Source organism: Lepidochelys kempii, chromosome 11 (genome assembly GCF_965140265.1).
Source record: "Lepidochelys kempii isolate rLepKem1 chromosome 11, rLepKem1.hap2, whole genome shotgun sequence".
In the NCBI taxonomy this organism is placed as follows: Eukaryota; Metazoa; Chordata; order Testudines; family Cheloniidae; genus Lepidochelys; species Lepidochelys kempii.
The window spans coordinates 2906420-2928494 of NC_133266.1; the positions used below are offsets into that span (position 1 = coordinate 2906420).

At 59.3% G+C, this 22075-nt stretch overlaps 1 protein-coding gene across 25 annotated transcripts in view; it reads left to right on the forward strand.

Moving 5' to 3' along the window:
* TNS1 (tensin 1) overlaps positions 1-22075 on the forward strand; it is a 274551-nt gene that overhangs the window by 129863 nt on the left and 122613 nt on the right. For 10 of the 25 annotated variants that reach the window (XM_073304965.1, XM_073304974.1, XM_073304973.1 and 7 more), the window contains 7 exons: positions 1584-1625; positions 10983-11089; positions 12691-12862; positions 15733-15783; positions 18033-18155; positions 19560-19624; positions 21072-21155. In XM_073304965.1, coding sequence (XP_073161066.1) covers positions 1584-1625; positions 10983-11089; positions 12691-12862; positions 15733-15783; positions 18033-18155; positions 19560-19624; positions 21072-21155 — 644 coding nt within the window. Of the gene's footprint in view, positions 1-1583; positions 1626-10982; positions 11090-12640; positions 12863-15732; positions 15784-18032; positions 18156-19559; positions 19625-21071; positions 21156-22075 lie in introns of all 25 variants that reach the window. The other 15 variants (XM_073304970.1, XM_073304978.1, XM_073304990.1 and 12 more) reach the window with 5 other exon arrangements.

Sequence of the window (22075 nt, forward strand, 5' to 3'; positions counted from 1 at the left end):
ATACAAACCCATCTCCAAGACCAGGCTCGGTTTCTTAACTATCTTCTTATCTACCTGTCAGTTTTCACTCCTTTATCTCTTCACACTGGCAGCTGTCAGACCTGGTAAAATCTCTCTGCAATAAAAGGAGAAGTGGACACTGTGAAAGATCACAGCGTTTTACAACGAGAGCGTTGCTGACCAAATATGGATTCACCCCCCTCCCCCCCGAATTTCCATATATGCACATTGTCTCAGTTAACACTGGTTTGGGGCAATTCCATGAGGTTTTATTCACCTACTAACCTTTCTGTCAGGGAATACAAGCTACCTGCTGTAAATAATGTGAACTCGTCGTTTCCGGCTAGAGCTGATCAATCACTATGCCGCCAAGCATGGGCGCTGACTCTGTGGGTGCTCTGCGGCTCAAGCACCCGTGGAGAAAAAATGAAGGGGTGCTCAGCACCCACCAGGCGCAGCTGTTCAGCTTGGCCACCAATCAGCTGTTGGGTGGCTGCTGGAGCCACTCGGGGAGGGGGGAGAGGGGCGAGTGGCAGGTGGTTGGGGGGCCTTGGGGGAGGGGCGGAGCAGGGGCAGGAAGAGGCGGAGTAAAGGCGGAGCCTTGGGGGGGGCACAGCGAGGGCGGGGCCTCAGGGGTAGGGGCAGAGTGGGGGTGGGCCCTCGGGGCAGAGTGGGGGTGGAGCACCCATCGGGGGAAAATATAAAAGTCAGCACCCGTGATGGAAGCAGGTGTTTAACGTGCAGAACATGCCGACGCCCCATCGCTCGTTGAGGGCGGAACAGGTGCTGAAATCAGCATGGCCAGCTTTTATGATTGTTGGCACGGCCTCGCAAGACCCCGGTCGCTGGCGTCAGAGAGACTCTCTGCGCTCCCTTTTTCTTTTCTTTTTTAAAGTCAGTTTTCTGGACCTCGTGGTTGAGACAAGCTTGTAAACGTGACCTGAGCGTGAGCTGAGAGCTCTGCCACCAGACCGCGGGGAAAAAAGCATCCACCATTTTTAGCGATCTCAGGATTTTGAAGGCAACCTTGCGAGATCGGGGCCCGACTCGTGCTTTGCGAATGCGTGGCGTTGGCGTTGGTGTTCTTTGTGGAGCGGGGACCGTGAGCCTTAACTCTCGGGCACGGCGACCCTTCAAGCTGGGGGTGGGACTTCCTGCTGTAGGAGACACACCCGCGCTACGCTTTAAACAGAGGATAGCCACGGTGGTGTCCAGGGCAAGCTGCCCTGCGGATGGTCTCATGCGAGACACGGACACAGACTCAGGTGGCTAGCCCCTCCCACCACAGCCCCTCTGCTATTTTTAGCATGCTAGCACGATCAGAGCTGGCGTGCGTACGTCTCCTTGAGCTGGAATTTACGCCCGCAGCTCGGAGCGTAGCCGCTGCTCTGTGAAATCCCCATCCCATCCATATAGAGCCGTGGCCAGGTTTCCAGGGATTGCTGGCCTTTGATGCTTTCCTTCCAGCCCTGAGCAGGGAAGGGAGCGGGACAGCTTAGCCGCTCCTGGGAAATGCGGAAAAATCAGAGGCCCTTTTGCTGTGGGCGGAGCCTTAACCGTCTCCTCTCTCTCTCTTTCCACAGCCATCCAACGGGGAGAGCACCACCAAGCATGTAGACGCCACAGTAAGTGACATGCCCTGGCGCGTTCGTATCGATGCCAGGGTTCGGGCCGAAGGGCGGGGTCCGGAGTCCGAGACAACCGAGTCTCTGTTGGTGTTCTCGTGAAGGGACTCCCACTCTTCTCCCTGTGTCGGTTTAACGACACCCGTTGTGGTGTGTTGCCCCCATGAGGGACTTATTTTGTTAGCAAGGGAAGATGGAGGCCTTGAGATTTGGCCCGCTTCCTGCTCAGGAGCATGTCCATTGAGCCATTTCCTGTCCTGAGAAGTACTATACTGGGAAGTGCCACTAGAGGACGACAATACATGACCTGCAAATGTTGCAGCTGGTACATGACATGCTAGATTTGAGGTCTTCTTCCCGAGCTGAAATCAGAAACTGTCCCCTCGAATAAGCCGTGGGTTGCACGCCTGCTGTGAATTGAGCTGAACGGCCATGCTGCAAGCACCGTGGCCGGGCCAACTGGCTTTGGAAACCAGAGAGCGGATTTCAGCTTTCTCACGGAGCTGGAACGCGTCTGGGAGCATTTCTGCAGAGCCGAGAAAGGGCTGATAAAACGTTGTCCCTCTTAATTTTAATTCCCGCTGCATCCTGGGGGCCAGCAGGGAGGGGCAGTGGACGGTCTGAGGACCCATGCAGGAGGTGTCATGGAGTCAGGCCAGCACGAGAAATCTCCTGTGAGATGACCACCTTGCATATGCTGCTATTGAAGTCTTCTCCAAGGAGACCCATCCAATCTTTTGCGGTTCTCCCAGCACCACGAGCCCGTACCCCCATCTCCCCAGACGAGAGAGCGTTGGAGCCTGGCTCCGCGGCTGTGGGCCTAACCATCCAGCCCAAACAAATTAACTAGTGAGCTAAATCCTGTGGAATTAAACTGAACGAGGCTTCTGTCTGCAGCAGCAAAGCGGCCCTTTGTTGGCATCGGGTTTTTTTCCATTACGTGAGCAGCTGTAAACATCCTTGCGGGCGTCTGACAATAGGTTTAAGTGCTGTTTGTGGCCACGAGGCAGCAGCAACGCCCGGGGCTGTGCAGTTGAAATTCGCATCTGATCCGCACCGCCGTTCCATAGGGGGCATTGTTAGCGGGAGCAGAAGCTGCCAAGGGGTGGGGTTGCAGCAGCACCCAGAGACCCCATAGTACCAGGCACTGCCCAGGCACAGGGTAAAAGCCTCTGCCCCAAAGATCTTCCAGGCTAACGAGACCAGAGAAGGTTGACTGGCCCCGTTTCACAGATGGGCAGTGGAGGCAAAGTGACATGGCCAAGGTCAAACAGAAAGTTGGTGTCAGAGCTGGGAACTGAACCCTGAGTTCCCGAGTCCCTGCCACAAGGCCGGTCTCCCTGGCTAAGGGCGCGTATGTGGCTAGTTTGCTGGAGCCGTTGCCGATCAGAGTGTATTTATTGGGTATTAGAACTTGGATGCGTTACCGGTTTCAGGAGAATTATCCTGCCAGGACCCAGCGCTTCCCTGCGCTCCCTTTCCACCCCTGCTACGGTAAATATGCGGGGGCGTGGCTAGCGTAATGCAAACGGCCTGGAGCTTCGTTAATTGCCAGACCTGCTGCCCGATCTGTCTTTTGGATCTTTGCTTCCCAGTCAGATTTGGGCACGGCTCCCCTCTCCCTTCAGGGGTCTGCGGCAGGGGAGCGGGGGGGGGGGGGGGAGCCGTCTGTGAATCGCAGCTGCTGGCACCGTTTAATCCCATGAATCGTGGCCAGCCTGACCAGGTCTCAGTTAATCAGTCCAAGAAAAGGTCATTGCAATCCAGTCGCCGCCCGTGGGACCGTGTCGCCCCCCTGTGTCAGATGGGGCTGATGAGACCTCCTTTGTAAAGGTGCTTTGAGAGCGACTGAGGAAAAGCCCGGTGTTAGAGCGAGGGGCTGTTGTTACATCATTTTCGCCTGACTTTAGCAGGCAGGTTCAGCGCAGGCTTCCCCTGCCCTGTGCTGTCAGTGCACCTTAATACCGATTTATTGCCTCGCCTTCTGGCTCTGCAGCTAGGCAGAGCACCTCTGCAGGGCAATCCAGCCATGCCCCCCTCTTGGGAGCGAGGTGGGGGAGGGTTGGGGGGGGGAGTGTGACTTGGACAGAGGTCTGCCGGAGCCACTGTGTTCGTTGCAATTTACATGAAAAGTCTATTTTGCAGGGAGTGCCAGGAGCCGGTGTCAGGCGGGTGGCGGTTGGCTGCAGCCCCCCAAAACCTCCGCTCCTGCTTTGGCGGCTCATTTGCCGCTTCACTTGCCTGCTCTTCCCTTAGAAGTGAAGTGAAACAGGCGTGACTCCTCTCCCCCCGGGGTCCCCACCCAGCACACCCATGGCAGCCTCCAGGGCAGGAGCTGGCATTTCACGGTCTTCATGGAGAGCAAGGCGCTGGCGAGGCCGGGTCACCTGGCAGCGCCTGGCACGCTGAGCAGATCTGTCTGGACAAAGGGATGCCCGGGGCAAGGCATTATGGGAGACCAGAGCAGTAGCTTTGGGCCAGAGGCTGGTTTGTCACACCAGCACGAAGACATTTGCCCCCCCAGATTTTCCCCGGCCCCCTGAAAACTCTCTTCTGCCAGCAAACCTGCAAGAGACTGGACACCGGTTCGGTTGCTGGGAGTGCTGGCAGTCGTTACAAGTTGGACCCGAGACCAGAATCGGGGGAGCTACACCCCCAGGAAGGTGTTGGAGGAGAAAGTGTCTGGAAAATAGAGAGGCCCTGCTGGGTGTTCTGTGTAACACACGAGGCCTGGACATTTAACTGGCTATCAGGACTAGCCCGAGTTCTCACAACGAGTGCGGAAAGGCTATTAAACCTCATGCAAACCAGGACCTACTGTGGGGGCAGATCCTGCCCCGTCTGCTACTGCCATGTTCTTCTCCCCCTGGGGCTGCTCTGGTCAGAGACGGGACCGTGAGCCAGATGGAGCCGAGGGTCCGCGCCCGTCTGGCCATGCCTGCGCTATTTGCTCAGCGCTACGCTAGGTAAATGGGCAGTGGATGGGGTCCGGTCTCACTCATGTGGAGCCAGCCCCGCGAGGCAGGGATCGCCCCAGCCTGTTGCACGAGAAGGGATCTTTTGTAGCTTCTCCCTCCCTGCAGCTCGGATCTTGGCTGCTGCTCATCAGAAGCCCTTAATAACATTAGCCTGGCCTGTTCTTATTGCTATCAGCTGATAGCTGCCTGATTCTTCTGCTGGGCGGGAGGGGGCCGGAGGAGTGGGGCGGGGGCGGTTCCCTGAGCGAACGGACCAGGAGCTCGCTTGTGGTGAGCCGCGAAGTGGAGGGGACGGGGGAGCTCAGACCTAGAGGCAGAATGACTGAGCGCGGGGCCTGTTCCAGCCTCACACCCTTCCAGTAACCCCACCGCAGTGACCTAGCTCTGCAGTGGGCTGCAGCTCAGATTCGCTGCCCCGGTGGGGGGATTGCTTGGGAAGGTCTCGGGGCAGAGGAGCGGCCATGCCTTGGAGGCGGATTAGCAGGAGCTTCACCTGGTCCAAGGTAAATCCGTGGGCCAAGGGGGGAAGGGGCCGAGGCGGTGGTGGGAGGGGAGAGAGGGCCGCGGGTCCACGCTGCTCGGCTTTGCCCTGGGGTTTACGCACCCCAAGATGGGGTTGGAAATGGGCTTGTCGCCTCCCCAGTGGTGAAAGATGGAGTAGGAGGGCCAGGGGGTGTACATCACTGTGGCGATGGAGCGGGAGATGCTCTGACAGGCCCTGGCCATCAGCGCAAGAGATTTCCCGGGGGCTGTCCGGTCTCATTTCCTTAAAGGAAGGGTACAGAGCGGGCAGCAGGCAAAGGCTGCTGCTGACCTGCTTCGCGGCCATGTGATTCCTCCCTCCGAACGTGCCCAGCCTGGCCCGATCTCAGAGGCACGTCGGTTCTAGCCCCGCGGGGGTGGGTGTGGTCCGGCGGTTAGCACTGCGGACTGGTGCTCCTGGCTCCTGGGTCCATTGGCACCCCTCGCTGATTCCTGCTCGGGCTCCTAGGATGCCCTCATGCCAGCTGGGAGCAGCAGGGACTGAGAGGGGCCACGGGAGCGAACTGCACATGCTGGAGGGGACCTGGCACGGTGCGTGCCCCGTGCTGGAGGCCACTGGGCGGCGTGGGCAAGGATCCCGGCATGAGTGTGATTCCCCGGTGCAGGGGGCTTTGTCTGTCCGATCGTGCCCGATATACTGACCCCTGCTGCCCTGAGGACAGCCTGGAGCAGGAGGGCAAAGGCCAGTCGTGGCTCCAGGCACCCCGGAAGCCTGCAGCCCAGTGCCTCTCTGCTTCTGGAAGCGTGGTGTTGCCCTCACTGTTTGTCTGTTTTTGGGCAGAGGAGGAGGGGGGGGCGGGGGTCACCATCGGAAGCCTCGAAGGGGACGCCCACACTGCGAAGACAAAGCCGCGGTGCTGACGGACCCAGAGGCTCGGTGCTGCGGGTTTTTCTTTGCCGTGTGGACGTCCCCGAGGGGGAGCGAGCCAGGTGTTTGGGAGGTAGGGCCGCCCGGTGTCTGCTCAGCCCCCTCGTGCCCTGCAGGAGGCCGTGCCGAAATCCAGGTCCATGCCCAGCCCCCTTCTGGGTTCACTGCAGCATTCAAGCAGGCCGTCACCTGGTGGAATCCCAGCGTCCACCCAGCAATGTCCGCCTGACGGCCACGCGCTGCAGTGGGTCCCGTCCACACTGCAGCCAGCAGTCGGACGACCCGTGCTAGCGGGATCTGAGCTAGCAGTGTGGAGGTAGCGGCTCTGGTGGAGCCTCGGTCTAGCCACCCGAGCGCGGACGCAGGGAGTCGGGTGGGCCTGAGCTCCAGCCCAAGCTGCAAACAGCCACACTGCTACTTTCAGCACGCCGGCTCCAGCCCTGCTGGCAGGAGCTGTCTCCCCTGCCTGGGAGGCTCGCAGGCAGCTGCAGTGTAGACCCAACCTAAGGCGATGAGTTTGGACTCGGAGGAAGCCCAGCGAGTGGCTTTTTCTCCGCAGCTCGGCCTCATCGCTGATTTCCGCAGCAAGCTCCCAGAGGCTGAGATGTCAGGAGCCACATCTGAGAATGGACGCAAACTCCTTGGGCGCGTGGGGCGGCGGGCTCAGGATTAGCGAGCCTGGGCTTGGCTGTCAGTCTGTGTGAAAAAGGCATTTCTCGCGGAGAAAGGTGGAGCTCTCGGCTGTCACTCACGGCGGGTCCTTAGACAGAAGGATCGGGAGCAGAACGGGCTCACGGAGAACACTGAGGGCCTTCTGCTACGCTGGCTTGACCGGTCTGGCTCACCTTGAAAGGTAACTTGCCCACAACCGGGAGCCGAGGAAGGAGATCGTGGCCGTGATGTTCAGCATCGCCCTACCTGCTGCCCCTGAAGCCCATGGTAAAACTGCCCTGGATGTCTTCGGCCAAACACAAGAGTCCTCTGGAAAACCCCTCCACAGCGTACAGGCCCCGTGGGGGAATGAGCCCTCCGTTCCTCAATGACAACTGATCAAACCATTGCAAAGGTGATTTGCAGCGAGCATGACGGGTCTCCTTTGCTCTCGTTTAGGATTATATTTTCCATTGCGGTGGCCCTGGGGATGTACCCAGCATGGATTCACCAAGGGAAGGTCATGCCTGACTAATCTAATCGCCTTTTATGATGAGATTACTGGTTCTGTGGATGAAGGGAAAGCAGTGGATGTATTGTTTCTTGACTTTAGCAAAGCTTTTGACATGGTCTCCCACAGTATTCTTGTCAGCAAGTTAAGGAAGTATGGGCTGGATGAATGCACTATAAGGTGGGTAGAAAGTTGGCTAGATTGTCGGGCTCAACGGGTAGTGATCAATGGCTCCATGTCTAGTTGGCAGCCGGTATCAAGTGGAGTACCCCAAGGGTCGGTCCTGGGGCCGGTTTTGTTCAATATCTTCATAAATGATCTGGAGGATGGTGTGGATTGCACTCTCAGCAAATTTGCGGATGATACTAAACTGGGAGGAGTGGTAGATACGCTGGAGGGGAGGGATAGGATACAGAAAGACCTAGACAAATTGGAGGATTGGGCCAAAAGAAATCTGATGAGGTTCAATAAGGATAAGTGCAGGGTCCTGCACTTAGGACGGAAGAATCCAATACACCGCTACAGACTAGGGACCGAATGGCTAGGCAGCAGTTCTGCGGAAAAGGACCTAGGGGTGACAGTGGACGAGAAGCTGGCTATGAGTCAGCAGTGTGCCCTTGTTGCCAAGAAGGCCAATGGCATTTTGGGATGTATAAGTAGGGGCATAGCGAGCAGATCGAGGGACGTGATCGTTCCCCTGTATTCGACATTGGTGAGGCCTCATCTGGAGTACTGTGTCCAGTTTTGGGCCCCACACTTCAAGAAGGATGTGGATAAATTGGAGAGAGTCCAGCGAAGGGCAACAAAAATGATTAGGGGACTGGAACACATGAGTTATGAGGAGAGGCTGAGGGAGCTGGGATTGTTTAGCCTGCAGAAGAGAAGAATGAGGGGGGATTTGATAGCTGCTTTCAACTACCTGAAAGGGGGTTCCAAAGAGGATGGCTCTAGACTGTTCTCAGTGGTAGCAGATGACAGAACGAGGAGTAATGGTCTCAAGTTGCAGTGGGGGAGGTTTAGATTGGATATTAGGAAAAACTTTTTCACTAAGAGGGTGGTGAAACACTGGAATGCGTTACCTAGGAAGGTGGTAGAATCTCCTTCCTTAGAGGTTTTTAAGGTCAGGCTTGACAAAGCCCTGGCTGGGATGATTTAACTGGGAATTGGTCCTGCTTTGAGCAGGGGGTTGGACTAGATGACCTTCTGGGGTCCCTTCCAACCCTGATATTCTATGATTCTATGTGGGGTGGCTGAGGGGTGCCTTTAAAGGGGCAGATCCTCCTGAAAATCTCCCAGCTGGGTGTGCGTGTGTGCAGCCAAGCAGGAACCCCCGCTAAAAACTGTCCTAGGTGGGTCCTAAAGCCCGGCCTGTCCAGTGTGTGGAATAAGGATGGCTCCTTGACCAGACCTAACAAGGGCTTCCCGCTGCGTGTCCTCTTGGGGACTCCCAGTAGGTGGCGCTCTTCTCTCAGAGTCAGTACTGAACGAATGTGCCGGCAGGAGCCCAAACTCCTCCTGCAGTTTCACCCTGGTACAGGATTCATTGTCATTTAGTGTCCTAAGCCGTTGTATGCCGGGCATTTTTTTAAACAGCTGCCACGCTCCACCCCAGAGGCAGCTGCATTTCTGCAGGGGGTGTAGCGACTCTTGGCTCTTTAGGGCTGGAGCCTCAGCTGGTGTCCCCTGGCATAGCTCCGAGAAGGATCCAGCCAAGGAACTGGTCTGCGGTTTGCTCAGCGTTGTGGGGCCCTCCGTGAGGTCAGATTTTACCACTCAAGTAAGATGAGCATTTAAACGACTTGTCGCTGATGGCTGGAGATCCTAAAACGAATGAGGTGTGAATGCACGGAGGGGTTTTGGAAGCCCCACTCTGTTTTTCAGCTGAGGTCATGAAGTCACCCAACAAACCGGCTGTGGATGAGATTCTTGAGGCTGGGGATCGTGTGTAAATAGACGCTTCCTGCTTTGAGAACTCAAACATTTCCTCTGATGAGCCAAGCCAAGGCAAATGCTGGCTGCTCAGGCAGCCTGGCTTGTTAGGTAGCAAATGTGTCCTGCTGGTGGTATAGACCTGGCCTCTGCTCGGTGGAGACCAGCCCCCCATCCGGTACAGCACAGGGGCCGGGAGCACACGCACGGACAGTTCTGTGCAACTGGCGTGGCTGAGACCAGAGAAACTCATGACATTAATCGATCCATCTGAGTTTCACTTGGAAATAGATCAGGAAAAAAAGAGGGGAGGTTTTCAATGCCCCTTCCTCTCATCTGGTCCATACATGATAACTGTAGGGCTCTGAGAGATGGACTTAACCCTTTGGAAGCCAGCTGGATCTTAGATACAAGGCACCTGCCAACGGCTGTTTGGGGGCGGGTTGTTGGCCTGCAGGAGGCGCTAGCATGGGTAAGTTTCCCGTAGCGATGACCTGGGGAAAGGATGTGCTAGGGCAAGGTCCCATGGCTGGAAAGGCTCAGCAATCTCTTTCCCCCATGTGGCCTCCCTCAGCGCTGACCAGAAGAGAGAATGCAGCTTGGCTGGAGCAGATTTGTTGCCAAGAAGGCCAATGGCATATTGGGCTGCGTTAGTAGGAACGTTGCCAGCAGATCGAGGGAAGTGATTATTCCCCTCTCTTGGGCACTGGTGAGGCCACACCTGGAGTATTGCGTCCAGTTTTGGGCCCCCCACTACAGAAAGGATGTGGACAAACTGGAGAGAGTCCAGCGGAAGGCAACGAAAATGATTAGGGGGCTGGAGCACATGACTTACGAGGAGAGGACGAGGGAACTGGGCTTGTTTAGTCTGCAGAAGAGAAGAGTAAGGGGGGATTTGATAGCAGCCTTGGGGGGAGGGATAGCTCAGGGGTTTGAGCATTGGCGTGCTAAATCCAGGGTTGTGAGTTCAATCCTTGAGGGGGCCATTTAGGGATCTGGGGCAAAAATTGGGGATTGGTCCTGCTTTGAGCAGGGGGTTGGACTAGATGACCTCCTGTGGTCCCTTCCAACCCTGAGATTCTATGATACCTGAAGGAAGGTTCCAAAGAGGATGGATCTAGACTGTTCTCAGTGGTGGCAGATGACAGAAAAAGGAGTAATGGTCGCAAGTCGCAGTTGGGGAGGTCTAGGTTGGATATTAGGAAACTCTATTTCACTGGGAGGGTGGTGGTGAAGCACTGGAATGCGTTACCTAGGGAGGTGGTGGAATCTCCATCCTTAGAGGTTTTTAAGGTCAGGCTTGACAAAGCCCTGGCTGGGATGATTTAGTTGGGGTTGGTCCTGCTTTGAGCAGAGGGTTGGACTAGATGACCTCCTGAGGTCTCTTCCAACCCTAATCTTCTGTGATTTGCAGCAGGAGCAAGGGACTCACTCCCAGGCTGGCTGGGGGTGCTGTGTGGATAGGGAGTGTGAGGGGGTTGGGGCTGCGCTGTGGAGGGGTAAGAGAGGGATCAGGAGTTTGGGGAGGGGTGGGGTACTTTATAGGGTGGGAGGGAAGGTGGAGAAGCAGAGGTGAAGTGTACAGAGTACAGGAAAGGGCTGACAAACAGAGGACAGGTTTTCCTGACCTGGGTAAATTTTGGAGACTTTGAAATTGTTTCCCACCCTAAACTGAACAAAAAGACAAAACCTCTGAATTTTCAAGACCCGACTAGCCCGGCTGCTTGTGATTTGTTACCGGGATGGGGAGGCAGGCGTTAGCTCTGAGATCTGCGTGGTCGGAGACACTGTTCCCCGAGCTGTGAGCCCTGCTGTCTGTTTCCCTCTCTGATGAACCCCCACGATGGTAACTTTGCTTTTCTCTCTCTTTTCTTTAGGAATCCACGAAATCCTCCAAAAGTGCCCAGCCACGAGGCAGACCTTCCAGGTACAACCCCTGTGATTGCCCCCCAGCACCATGCCATGGGCAGAGACTTCTCCCCCGGTGAGGAGAGCTGCGCTGGCCTCATTCTCTCCCCAGCAGTGTGAGATCAGTGTAGACAGGGTTTGTTACTGTTCGATCTACTCAGTCTTGTGTTTAAAATCAGAATCTGGAACTCGGCCTCCTCTTGGGGCCTCCTGCCGATGGCTGGTGCTGTGGTTTGTGACCATGGCAGCGTGGAAGCCTGAAGTCTGAGGTTATAACCAGGTGCCAGCCTAGGGTATAGCGAAGAATTTCTTCCCCTTGTGCTGGTGGTTCATTAGCTGATTGCTCCTCCGCAAGTTGGTAATTGACCAGAGCTCTCGCAGGGTGCTAGGGGGCGCTGTGCTGCCTAGGGGGATATCCCAGGATGGGGCGCTCTCCCCTTCGAATGGTTCCTGTGGGACTGAGCTTCAGGAGGGGGACCAGAATTTTCCCAGCAAGACTAAGGCCAGCCCCCACTCCCTTCCCTTGAATGCTCCAGGCTGATCCCCATCTTGGTGTCTCCCCACTGTGTTCTTCAGCCCCTGTCCTGTAGTGCGCTCAGCTCCTTCAGCTTCCAGTGAAGGCAGTGGGAAGGAGGGATGCTCAGTGCCGGGCAGGGTAGGGCCCATTTCTGGGGTCCTTGTGGGCTCACCCATACTTCAGGTGCCCCTTTCTTCATCTCCTCTATCTCCTCGGGATGTCTGTGGTCTCCAATCCTCACCCCCTGCTTAGAAACACTGCACGCCCTTGTCAAGGTGTGACCTCTGCATCCTTGCAGGGCAGAGCATTGCTCCCCCAGGCGGGCATAGGCTGCCTTGGCAGCTCTCTCCCTCAGGCTTATCTAGGACCCCACAGTCTGTTTGCTTGGCCCGTGGTCAGATGCCAGGAGCGAGAGAGGCCCGTGGAGTGCGTTCCAGCCAGGCTTCACTTGGATTTAATGGATTATTTTTTGTAACCGAGATAAGCTCCCGGAGATATGGAACTGGTTGCCAAGAGGCAACAATAGGAGTATGTAACGAATGGCACTTGGAGATGGGGATGGGCCGGACAAGGTGGGGCCTGGGTCAGCACAGGAAGGATCTCTTGACCTGTGGGGCCTTGTAGGGTGCTTGCTACTAACTCCCCACCGGTGTCGGGCTGGGTCTTTGGGAGGGTTAGCTCTGGACACGGTTTCCAGGAGCCGGGCTGGTCCTGCTGCTTCCTGCTATGGTCAGTGGCCGTTTGGACAGCTGAACCCAGAGCCATGAGCTGCACCAAGAGCACACGGCTGGGTGCAGAGGCTGGCACGGCAATTGACCCCGTCTCTGCGCCAAGGCAGCTGGTGGCTAGAGTAGGGCCGGGGCAGCCACCACACCTGAACTCCATGGCTAGAGCTGCCATGGGAGTCTCAACGTGTCCTCGCTCGAGCCCCTTGACCTCTCCATGTCCATACCTTGCCCTGCCCATCTGTGGATCGGGGATGATAATAATTAGCTCACGGGTCTTAATGACCTACAGCTTGCAACATGCTTTGCAGTCGTCTGGTGAAGGAGGGTGCTGCAGGAATGCCACCTTGTTTGGGTTCCAGATCTCTAGACCTTTGCCCCGCAGGCCTGTAGCGCCCTGCTGGGACCTGAGTTGGCTGCTTCTTGTTGGCCCAGGAGCGTGAGCATGGCCCAGACCACAGAGGACAGCTGCGAGCTGGACCTGGTGTACATCACCGAGCGGATCATCGCCGTCTCGTACCCCAGCTCGGCCGAGGAGCAGAACTTCCGCAGCAACCTCAGGGAGGTGGCCCAGATGCTCAAGTCCAAGCATGGAGATAGCTACCTGGTAAGAGTCACCGCCTCGCTCCTCGTCTGCGGGTGGCCAGTTGGAGGGCCTGGGGAGGGATGTCGGGAAGGGTGTGGAACTGACTGTGGGAGAGGAAGCTGTAGGGGTGGGGATCCTCAATTCCTGGGATTGCCAGGCCATCCACCTCCCCGCAGCATGGGGAAGGTCCTGGCATCATGTTCCAGAGCCAGACGGGGACTCGGGAATCTCAGGAGGGTGTGAAGTGGAAGCCCAGATTCCGAGATCGATACATTCATGGTCACGAAGGTCCATTAAGAATATAAGAATGGCCATTCTGCATCAGACCAATGGTCCATCTAGCCAGGATCCTGTCTCTGATAGTTGCCGGTGCCAGGTGCTTCAGAGGGAGTGAACAGAACAGGGCAATTAGCGAGTGAGCCATCCCCTGTCATCCAGTCCCAGTGTCTGACAGTCAGAGGTTTAGGGACACCTGGAGCATGGGGTTGTGTCCCTGACCATCTTGGCTACTAGCCACTGATGGGCCTGTCCTCCATGAACTTATCTCATTTTTTTTTTAACCCAGTTATGTTTTTGGCCTTCACAACATCCCCTGGCAAGGAGTTCCACAGGTTGTCTGTGCGTTGTGTGAAGAAATACTTCCTTATGATTGTTTAAAACCTGTTAATTTCATTGGGTGACCCCTGGTTCTTGTGTTCTGTGAAGGGGTACATAACGCTGCCCGAGTCACTTTCTCCGCACCCCTCATGGTTTTATGGACCTCCCTCATATCCCCCCCTTCGTTGTCTCTTTTCCAAGCTGAACAGTCCTGGTCCTTTAAATCGCTCCTCACATGGAAGCTGCTCCATCCCCCCAGTCATTTTTGTTGCCCTTCCAAACCCCACCTTTTCCAATTTGAATGCATCTTTTTTGAGATGGGGCAACCAGAACTGCAGGCAGCATTCACGGTGTGGGTGAACCAGGGATTTAGAGAGTGGCATTTTGATATTTTCTGTCTTATTCTCTATCCCTTTGCTAATGGTTCCTAACATTCAGTTCGCTTTTGTGACGGCTGCTGCACACTGAGTGGATGTTTTCAGAGAACTCTCCACAGTGACTCCAAGATCTCTCTCGGGTGGTAACAGCTAATTTAGACCCCATCATTTATATGTATAGTTGGGACTCTGTTTTCCAACGTGCGTTCGTTTGCATTTACCAGCACTGAATTTCATCCGCCGTTCTGTTGCCCGGCCAGTCAGTTTCATGAGATCCCTTTGTAACTCTTCGCAGTCTGCTTTGGACTTCCCTATCTTGAGTAATTTTGTATCATCTGCCAACTTTGCCGCCTCACTCTTGGCCCCCTTTCCCAGATCATTTATGAGAATGTGGAGCAGCACAGGTCCCAGTGCAGATCCTCGGGGGACCCCGCTATTTGCCTCTTTCCGTTGTGAAAACTGAGCTTTCTGATCATCCAGTCCAGGGGGCCTCGGCCTTCTCTCATAGGAGGATCCTGCTCCCGTCCAACTGGGACACGCCTCCCATTTTGCCAGACTATCACATCACCTGTTTGTGAGCCTCCCCCCCCCATCCCCCCGGGGCTCTGACTCCAGGCTCTCGTCTGAGCTCTGGTTGAGACGCCCAGATCTAATCGGATCTCCTGGGTCACGCCGGCGGTGGCATTGCACCCAGCCATCTGGCTGCTCCGTCATTCTTGCGGTAGTCACTCAGGGTCGTGACTTTAGGCTGCAACAGGTGCCTGTCCGCCTCTGCCCGCCCCACAGAGAGACCCTGGAGCCAGGCATGGGTCCCCACCTCCTCTCTGACACAGGAGCGAGATTCCCTGTAGCTCCAGGCACCTGGCCCTGCTTTCGCCCGAGTCACATCACCGGCTGTGTGACGCCCCGGGCAAGGCAGCCATAACGCTCGCGGCCGCTTTGCTGCGCTCCAGGGGGCCGGTGGCTAGCAGCCTCATGGAGACTCCCCCTCAGCCATGGCTCTGCTGTGGGACAGGCCCAGCCCCGGGGTCCCCACCTGGCGCGCAGGGAGCACGAGGGGGCTGTACCGGCCCTGCAGGCTGTGGGGGGAGAGTTTTGTCCCTGAGGGTGCAGTGATATGGGTGCGGAGTCCTGTTCCCAGCCCCAGTAATGAGCGGGGCTCCAGCAGCTCAGTGCTGCTGGTTCAGGGGGGCAGCACGGGTCTCCTGAGCATCCCGGGGCACCGACGAAATCCCCCTGGCTGCCCCTTCTCCGCTGCACCAGAGCCCAGCTCCCTGCCTTGCCTTCCGGCCCTGCGTTATCCCACCCTGCTCTGAGCCGAAGAGCTGCAAGATCTTGCTGCTGTGACTCCATCCTTCTTCCCCTAGCCCCTGCCAAATGTCTGGGGCTGGGGCCGGGTCTGTGCGGGGTGGCCGGGGATGCTGCACGCTGTCCCTGGGACTGGTACCGGTCTGTGTGGGGTGGCCGGGGATACTGCACGCTGTCCCTGGGGATGGGGTCGGGTCTGTGCGGGGTGGCCGGGGATGCTGCACACTGACCCTGGGGCTGGGGCCGGGTCTGTGTGGGGTGGCCCAGGGCTGTTGCACGTTGTCCCTGGGGCTGGGGCCGGGTCTGTGTGGGGTGGCCGGGGATGCTGCACGCTGACCCTGGGGCTGGGGCCGGGTCTGTGCGGGGTGGCCCAGGGCTGTTGCACGTTGTCCCTGGGGCTGGGGCCGGGTCTGTGTGGGGTGGCCGGGGATGCTGCACGTTGTCCCTGGGTCTGGGTCTGGGTCTGTGTGTTGTGGCCCAGGGGCGCTGCACTCTGTCCCTGGGGCTGGGTCTGTGCAGTGTGGCCCAGGGGCACCGTCCCTGGGTTTGGGGCCGTCTTTGCTCCACCGTTGCTCTTCTCCTAACTCTTTCCTCTCCTTCTCTCCCAAGCTTTTCAATCTGTCCGAGCGCAGACACGACATCAGCAAGCTGCACTCCAAGGTAAGCTCCGGGCACTATTGTGGGCTGGGAGAGGGGACAAAAGGCCCAGGAGGAGCCGGAGTCGGGGCGGGTCACAAGGCAGGTGTGTTTCCACCCGTAAGCAGTGAGTTTGGCGGGTCCCAGCCCAGCGCCCAGTGGGCCACGTCTCCAGAGCCCCCTCCCAGACAGCCCCGGTGGAGAGGCCAAGAGTCATGGAAATGGAGCACCCCTCTGAGCCCCACAGGGGGTCCTTCAGGGCAGGGGAGGCCCTGGGGCGGAGGGGAGGTGAGACCTGCCCCTTTGTGGTGCCCAGACAGCTCTCTTCCCCCTCCCCCAGCCCCAGAACCGAAGGGGGGGACTGGCAGTGACGAACCCCAGGTCACTGGCGCCCCCGCGGGTGTGTCTGGGGCTGCAGAAGTGCCCAGGAATCCCTGAGCCCTGGCAAGGACCGGCCTCTCCTGGCAGCCCAGCCGAGCCCGCGCCGTCGCGGGGGCAATTCTCCGTGGTGTCTGGGCTCTGGGGGCCGGCCTCAGAGCCACTTTGTCACTCCCCAGCCACGCCTGGGGGCTGCCAGCTGCGATGGGGCCGGCCCTGATCCCAGCGACTCTTCGGAAGCTGGTTGAGTGACTGGCTGAGATCAGAATGGGGCCTGGACGCCAGAGCCCCAGAGTGGGTGGGGGGCTTAGCCGGAAAAGGGGACTCCCGTGAGGACCCGCCAGCGGCGAGAGCGTCCGCGTCGGGACAGGGCTGCTGCCAGCCCTTTGGATCCCCCACTGGCTGAGTGTTCCTTCGCCCCGCGGATGTGTTTTCTTTGTCTGCCAATCCCATCCTGCTCCCGCTGCCTCTGGCGGCCTCACGGGCTGTGCGAGGACTGGGAGCCAGGCGCGCGCCGGGATCTTTCAGCCTGTCCCCCAGCTCCGTTCCCGGGGAGACAGCTGGAGTGCTGCAAGCCCCCTCGGTGTGCCAGGTGGGTAGCACCGGGGCAGCGGGAATGGATAGGCGCGGGGGCTGTCTCCTGGGAGCAAAGAAACCAGCACAGGGCCAGGAGTCCCCTGGGTCTCTGCAGCTGGGTAGCACCAAGGAGGAGGGGAAAGTCGGCTGGGCCGGGGCTCGGGGGTGGGCTCCGGCCCCTTTCACCTCCTGCTTTAGTGGTCCAGGGCTTGTGCCAATTCACTCAGTGGCTGGAGGGATGCTGCACATCCCTTGTACCCCGCCTGCCCACCCAGATCGCTGCCTCAGATTGGCTCCCTTTGTGGTCAGTCCGAGCGGGCAGCCGAGGCCGTGGGCTGTCCCTACTCACTGGGCCGAGCGGGAGGCAGAGCCCCCAGCCCTGTCCTTGGGAGAGACCCTGCCCCGCGCCTTACGGGGGCTGGCTCAGGCCCTGGCAGGGTGGGACCCCGGGTTTGTGGGTGGCTCCAGCCTCTGTCCCCTGTGCTGCCAATCAATCAGGGTGGCACACGGCCCCTCCCGTGGTACCATGCCCGTGCCTTGCAGAGGGGACCGCCGGAGCAGGGATGCGGGCCGGGCTGGCACTGGGCACAATTAACCCCTTCCCGCCCATGCACCCCACAGCCCACCTCCCCCAGGTCCTGGTTCAGCACGTCCCATCGCTGTCTTCATGTCCTCCTTCGTCGCTGTCCCACCTGTGCCCTTTCCCCCAGGCTGATGGGCGGGTAAGGCCAGCCAGCGCAGCGTGGGTGAGGCTCTGCCATGGGGCTTGATGGCACCACACCAGAGCTGCCTAATCTCAGCATCGACGGCTCCAGGAAGGGGCAGAGCAACGGGTGGGTGTGCCAGGGAATTGGAGTGCCCGGGGGCTCTCGATAGGGGTTCCTGCGATCCATCCCATAATGAGGTGCTAGTTCCTTTCCATTCTAGGTGTGGTGGAGGGCAGGGCAGGCTGGGGGCCAGGGGCTTGGTTGCTTTGGCCCCACTGCTTAGCCCAGGGTCTTGGGCAGCTGGCATGGTGCCCTCCCATTCCTGCTGGGTACCAGGTGTGGGCAAGGCTCCCTTGTGGAGATACCTCAAGGCGGAGGCCTGTTCTGCCCCTGGAAGGGAATCACCTGCATCTCTCAACCAGCGGCCCCGTGAGTGGGTCCGCACACCGTGGGTCCCACCCGGGGCAGGTTACCCGGCGGGCGGCAGCGCCTGTGAGGCCAGGCTGGCGTGAGGAGCCCTGGGCATCTACGGCAACCGGTAACCAAAAGCCCCAGAGGGAGCCTTCGTCTCATCCAGCCTCCTCCTCCTCCCCCCGTCTCTGCCCATCCCAGGTGCTGGATTTTGGGTGGCCCGACCTGCACACGCCTGCCCTGGAGAAGATCTGCAGCGTCTGCAAGGCCATGGACACGTGGCTGAGCGCCGAGCCCCACAACGTGGTCGTCCTCCACAACAAGGTGAGCGAGAGCGCCCCCTCGGGGGGCAGGGCCTGTTCGCCAGTGGCCTGGGCCAAGCGGCCCCGCTCGCGGTGGGGAGAGAAAAGCAGGGGGTTGCTGTCTCAGGGGGCAGGGCACAGGGACACAGGGGAGGGGGAGTAGGGCTTGCGGGGAGACGGGGAGCAGCTTGGAACACTTCCCGGAGGGGCTGAACGAGGGACAAGGGGTGAGATGGGGCGCAGGGGCAGGTCTGTGGCCCGGTGACATCTTGGACTCAAAGGAAAGAGCGCTGCGGCCAGCCCTGTGCCCCCCCTGGCAAGCCCCACCCGGCCTTCAGTGCCAGCCGCGACCGTGTCACCCCCGGAGGCTTTCCCAGCTCCAGCACCGGGCGCTCTCCCAGCCGGCAGCCGGGCTGAATGGAGCCCGGCCCTACACGGGGCTGGTAACTAGCCCGTCTGTGCTTTACTGAGAGGGTGGGGAAGACCCCGAGGAGCAGGTGTTTGTAGATGCTCCCTTAAGAGCTCTCAGCGACCCCTGGGACCTACGTCTGAGTCAGTGCCCAGTGCGACGAGCTAGAAACTCCTGGGTTCGTTGGGTCCTTGGGGTCAGACCGTGCCATGGTCACCTCCTGTGTCATATCCTACCCCACCCCCTTGTGCAGCCTGGAGTGTGCTGGCTGCCTTTGAGCCACCCCAGAGGTGGCTGCAGTTCAGCGGTCCTGGCAAGGTGCTTTGGGAGGAGAGAGGTACAGACGAGATCCTACAGACAGGGAAATTTAACCCACAACTTTCCACTCACCACTGAAATGCAGCCACCTCTGGCTCCCAGCTGTTCTTCCTGCCTCTGGCGCAGCTTGTCAACTCAGCTGTCCCGCAGGGAGGGGGCCCAGCCGCACCATGCGACCGAGCAATCTGGGGGAGGCGTGCGACCCTGCATGCCCGCCCCCCCACTCGTCACCTCTGGCCTGGTAGATAGGGGAGTGAGGGGACACGCACACAGTCAGGCATGACAACACACTCCGTGTGCGTGATACATAATTAGAAACACAATAGCTTCCAAATCCAGACACAGCACTTCCCTTCTGTTAAAAGCTTCTGCAGGGGGTTATTCATCTGGCTGGCCAAATACAAGATCCCAGTATGGATGTCTCGGATTCCTCTCGCACCTCCCTTCCCTAGCGGATCGCTCTGGGCGGTGCAGGCTGGAAATATTGTGAACATTTTGCTGGCTGCTGCAATGCAGCCACCTCTGGGGTGGAACGTGGCGGCGGGTTACCAGCGCCCAGCAATGCGGCGCGGCACTCGGGGCCCGGTCTAAAGCCTGTTGAAGTCAAGGGGAGGACCCTGCCGCTGGCTGGCGGGCTCTGGGATGTCTCTGGTTGCCCCCTGGGGTGCCCAACGCCCTCTTTGTTCTGGTCTTTTGCAGGGAAACCGAGGCCGGATGGGAGTCGTGGTTGCTGCCTACATGCACTACAGCAACATTTCAGCCAGGTGAGAGGAGCCTGGCGTCCGTGGGTGTGGGGCACCTGGAGCAGCACCCCCGGCGTCTCCTCTGGACCCTCTTCCCACAGCCTAAGTGCCCCCCAGGAGATAACCAGCCCGGGGACCCGCCTTTCAGAGCCCGGTTCAGGAGGACGCTGCTTCTCTTCAGCGTCCTCCCGCTTCCCAGCCGCGGTAATGGTGCCTTTGGCCCAGCCCCCCATTCTGGGCTGGGCTCTGGTGCCCACCCCTTCTTCTGCCTGGGGGGACCATTGGCAGCTTCTCGGCTCCTGGCATCTCCCTGGCCTGGCTCAGGGGGGACCATCCGCCCGAACCAGCCACCTGGGAGGGCAGCAGGCGGGGCAGACACAGAGGGAGGAGAAGAAGAGACCACCTCCTGGGGGGCAGGGACGTGGGGGCCTGCAAATGAGATATGGGGCCCTTTGCCTCCAGGCTAGCACTTCAAACCCAGCCCGGTCAGCTGCTGGGTGAGAGGAGAACAGGGTCCCTCACCCACAGCTGTCCCCAGCGCCCTGGGTTGGCAGCAGGGAAAGGTGGCCAAGGACTGACAGGACCAGGGCGGCTCCTCGGTTGGGGGCAGAATGTGGGGGGTCGGGGGATGCCCCTGCCCCTATGCTAGAGGACTGCAGCCTGCAGGGTTCCTGGGGCCGGGCATCGTGGACTGGGTCTCCGCCCGCCCGGCTCAGGCTGCAGGGGGAATTTCAGGTCTGTGTCCATCCAGCCGGCTCCGGTTTATGTCCGTAAATCCGGGGGGCGAGTGGGAGCCGCCTCCCTGAGCTGGGGTATCCGGTGCAGCCCTGTGGAGACAGCGTCCGGGACCCAGGCAGCGTGGGTTGGGGGCGAGCTCTGGAGTGTGGGGCTGACTGGGAGGGGGAGAGGCGAACTGGGCAAACACCCTCCTCCCGCCCCACGATGCTGCCGGGGCACCTCAGCCCTGACCCACAGCACCCCCTGCTCGTCCGGGCCTGGGGTGCCCCTCAGTCCCGACCTGCCCTGGCGTCTCCCCCAGCTCTGCTGGGGCCTCTCAATCCTGACCCACAGCCCCCTGCTACTCCAGTCCTGGTTTCCCCTCCTCCACAGCTCTGCCAGGGCCCCTCAGTGCCAACCCGCAGCCCCCTGCTACCCCAGCCCTGGGCTCCCCCCAACAGCTCTGCCGATGCCCCTCACTCCCGACCCCGCAGCCCCCTGCTAGCCCAGGGCTCTCCACCCCTGGCCCCCAAACAAGCCCTGAGGGACGTTTCCCCAGGTCAGATAAAACCCGAAAGGCCTCGAAATAGCCCCAGTGAGCTCTCCGGCACCTCCTGTTTATAAACGTGTCGGGCGGAGACCGAGCCCCCTTGCCACGCCCTCCCGTGCACTGGGCCTTATTGCCGCCCGCCTTGCGTGCAGCCCGGAGCCCACCCCGCCCCTCTGACCGCGTGCACCTTCCCCCCCGCAGCGCGGACCAAGCCCTCGACAGGTTTGCCATGAAGAGGTTCTACGAGGACAAGGTGCTGCCGGTCGGGCAGCCATCGCAGAAGAGGTCAGTCCTGCGGCGCCTCCCTCCCTGGCGGCCCGAGCTGTGAGCACTGGCCCGGGCCCCTCCTGTGGTGATGGAATTAAAGGTGGTGACTGAGCCGGTGTTTGATCGGGCATGTGGTGCCCGGACATGGTGTGCGCGGGGCATGGATTCAGGTGGGAAAAGGTGCCCCTTGGTGGCAGGACTTGGTGTGCCTGGTGTGTGGTGCATCAAATTGGGAGGGGGAGAGGCCCTCCAGCAGAGGTAGCTGGGTAAACTCTGGCCCCCCTATGCAGGTTAGAGGGCTGGAAAGCAGGAGCAGGATGCCTGGCCTAGATCCAGAAACTGGGTCCCTTCTGGCTCTGAATCTGATCCAGACCCAGATCATAGGCATGGGTTTGGACACAGGGGCTTGATGCATGGCGGGTTGGGTTTGAGATTCTGGGTCGGCTCTGTCCTTGCTTTAAAGGAAAATATCAAGACCCCAACCGAGAGCGAGGAGCTGAGGCAGTGCGTGTGGGGGGCTGGCCCTTTGTACCCTGGCTCCTGCACTCAGCCAGGATCTCAGGGTGGGGCTTTGCGTTCCCACAGCCGCGGTGGCCAGGGGAAACTCTCCTGACACGGGCTTGGGGACGAGCCTCCTGCGGACCAGCCTGGCCTGCCAAGCACCCTCTGCGTGCCCCTTGCTCTGCCAGAAGCCTTGGCAGATTAACGGTGCTGAGCCGAGTTCTGGATTTGTTCAGCTGACTCCCCAACCCAGAGGAACCTGGGAGAATGAATGCCCCACCTGCGGGCAAGTCTACAGCCCCCACAGGGACAGACACACAGACAGCAGGCGGCTGCAGGGCAATGTGCGAGCAGCCAGCCCAGGACCCGTCCGGGCTGTTGGGAACTGAAGGTGCCTCCCAGGAAAGGGGATTTGCCTTGCACTGCAAATCAAGCTT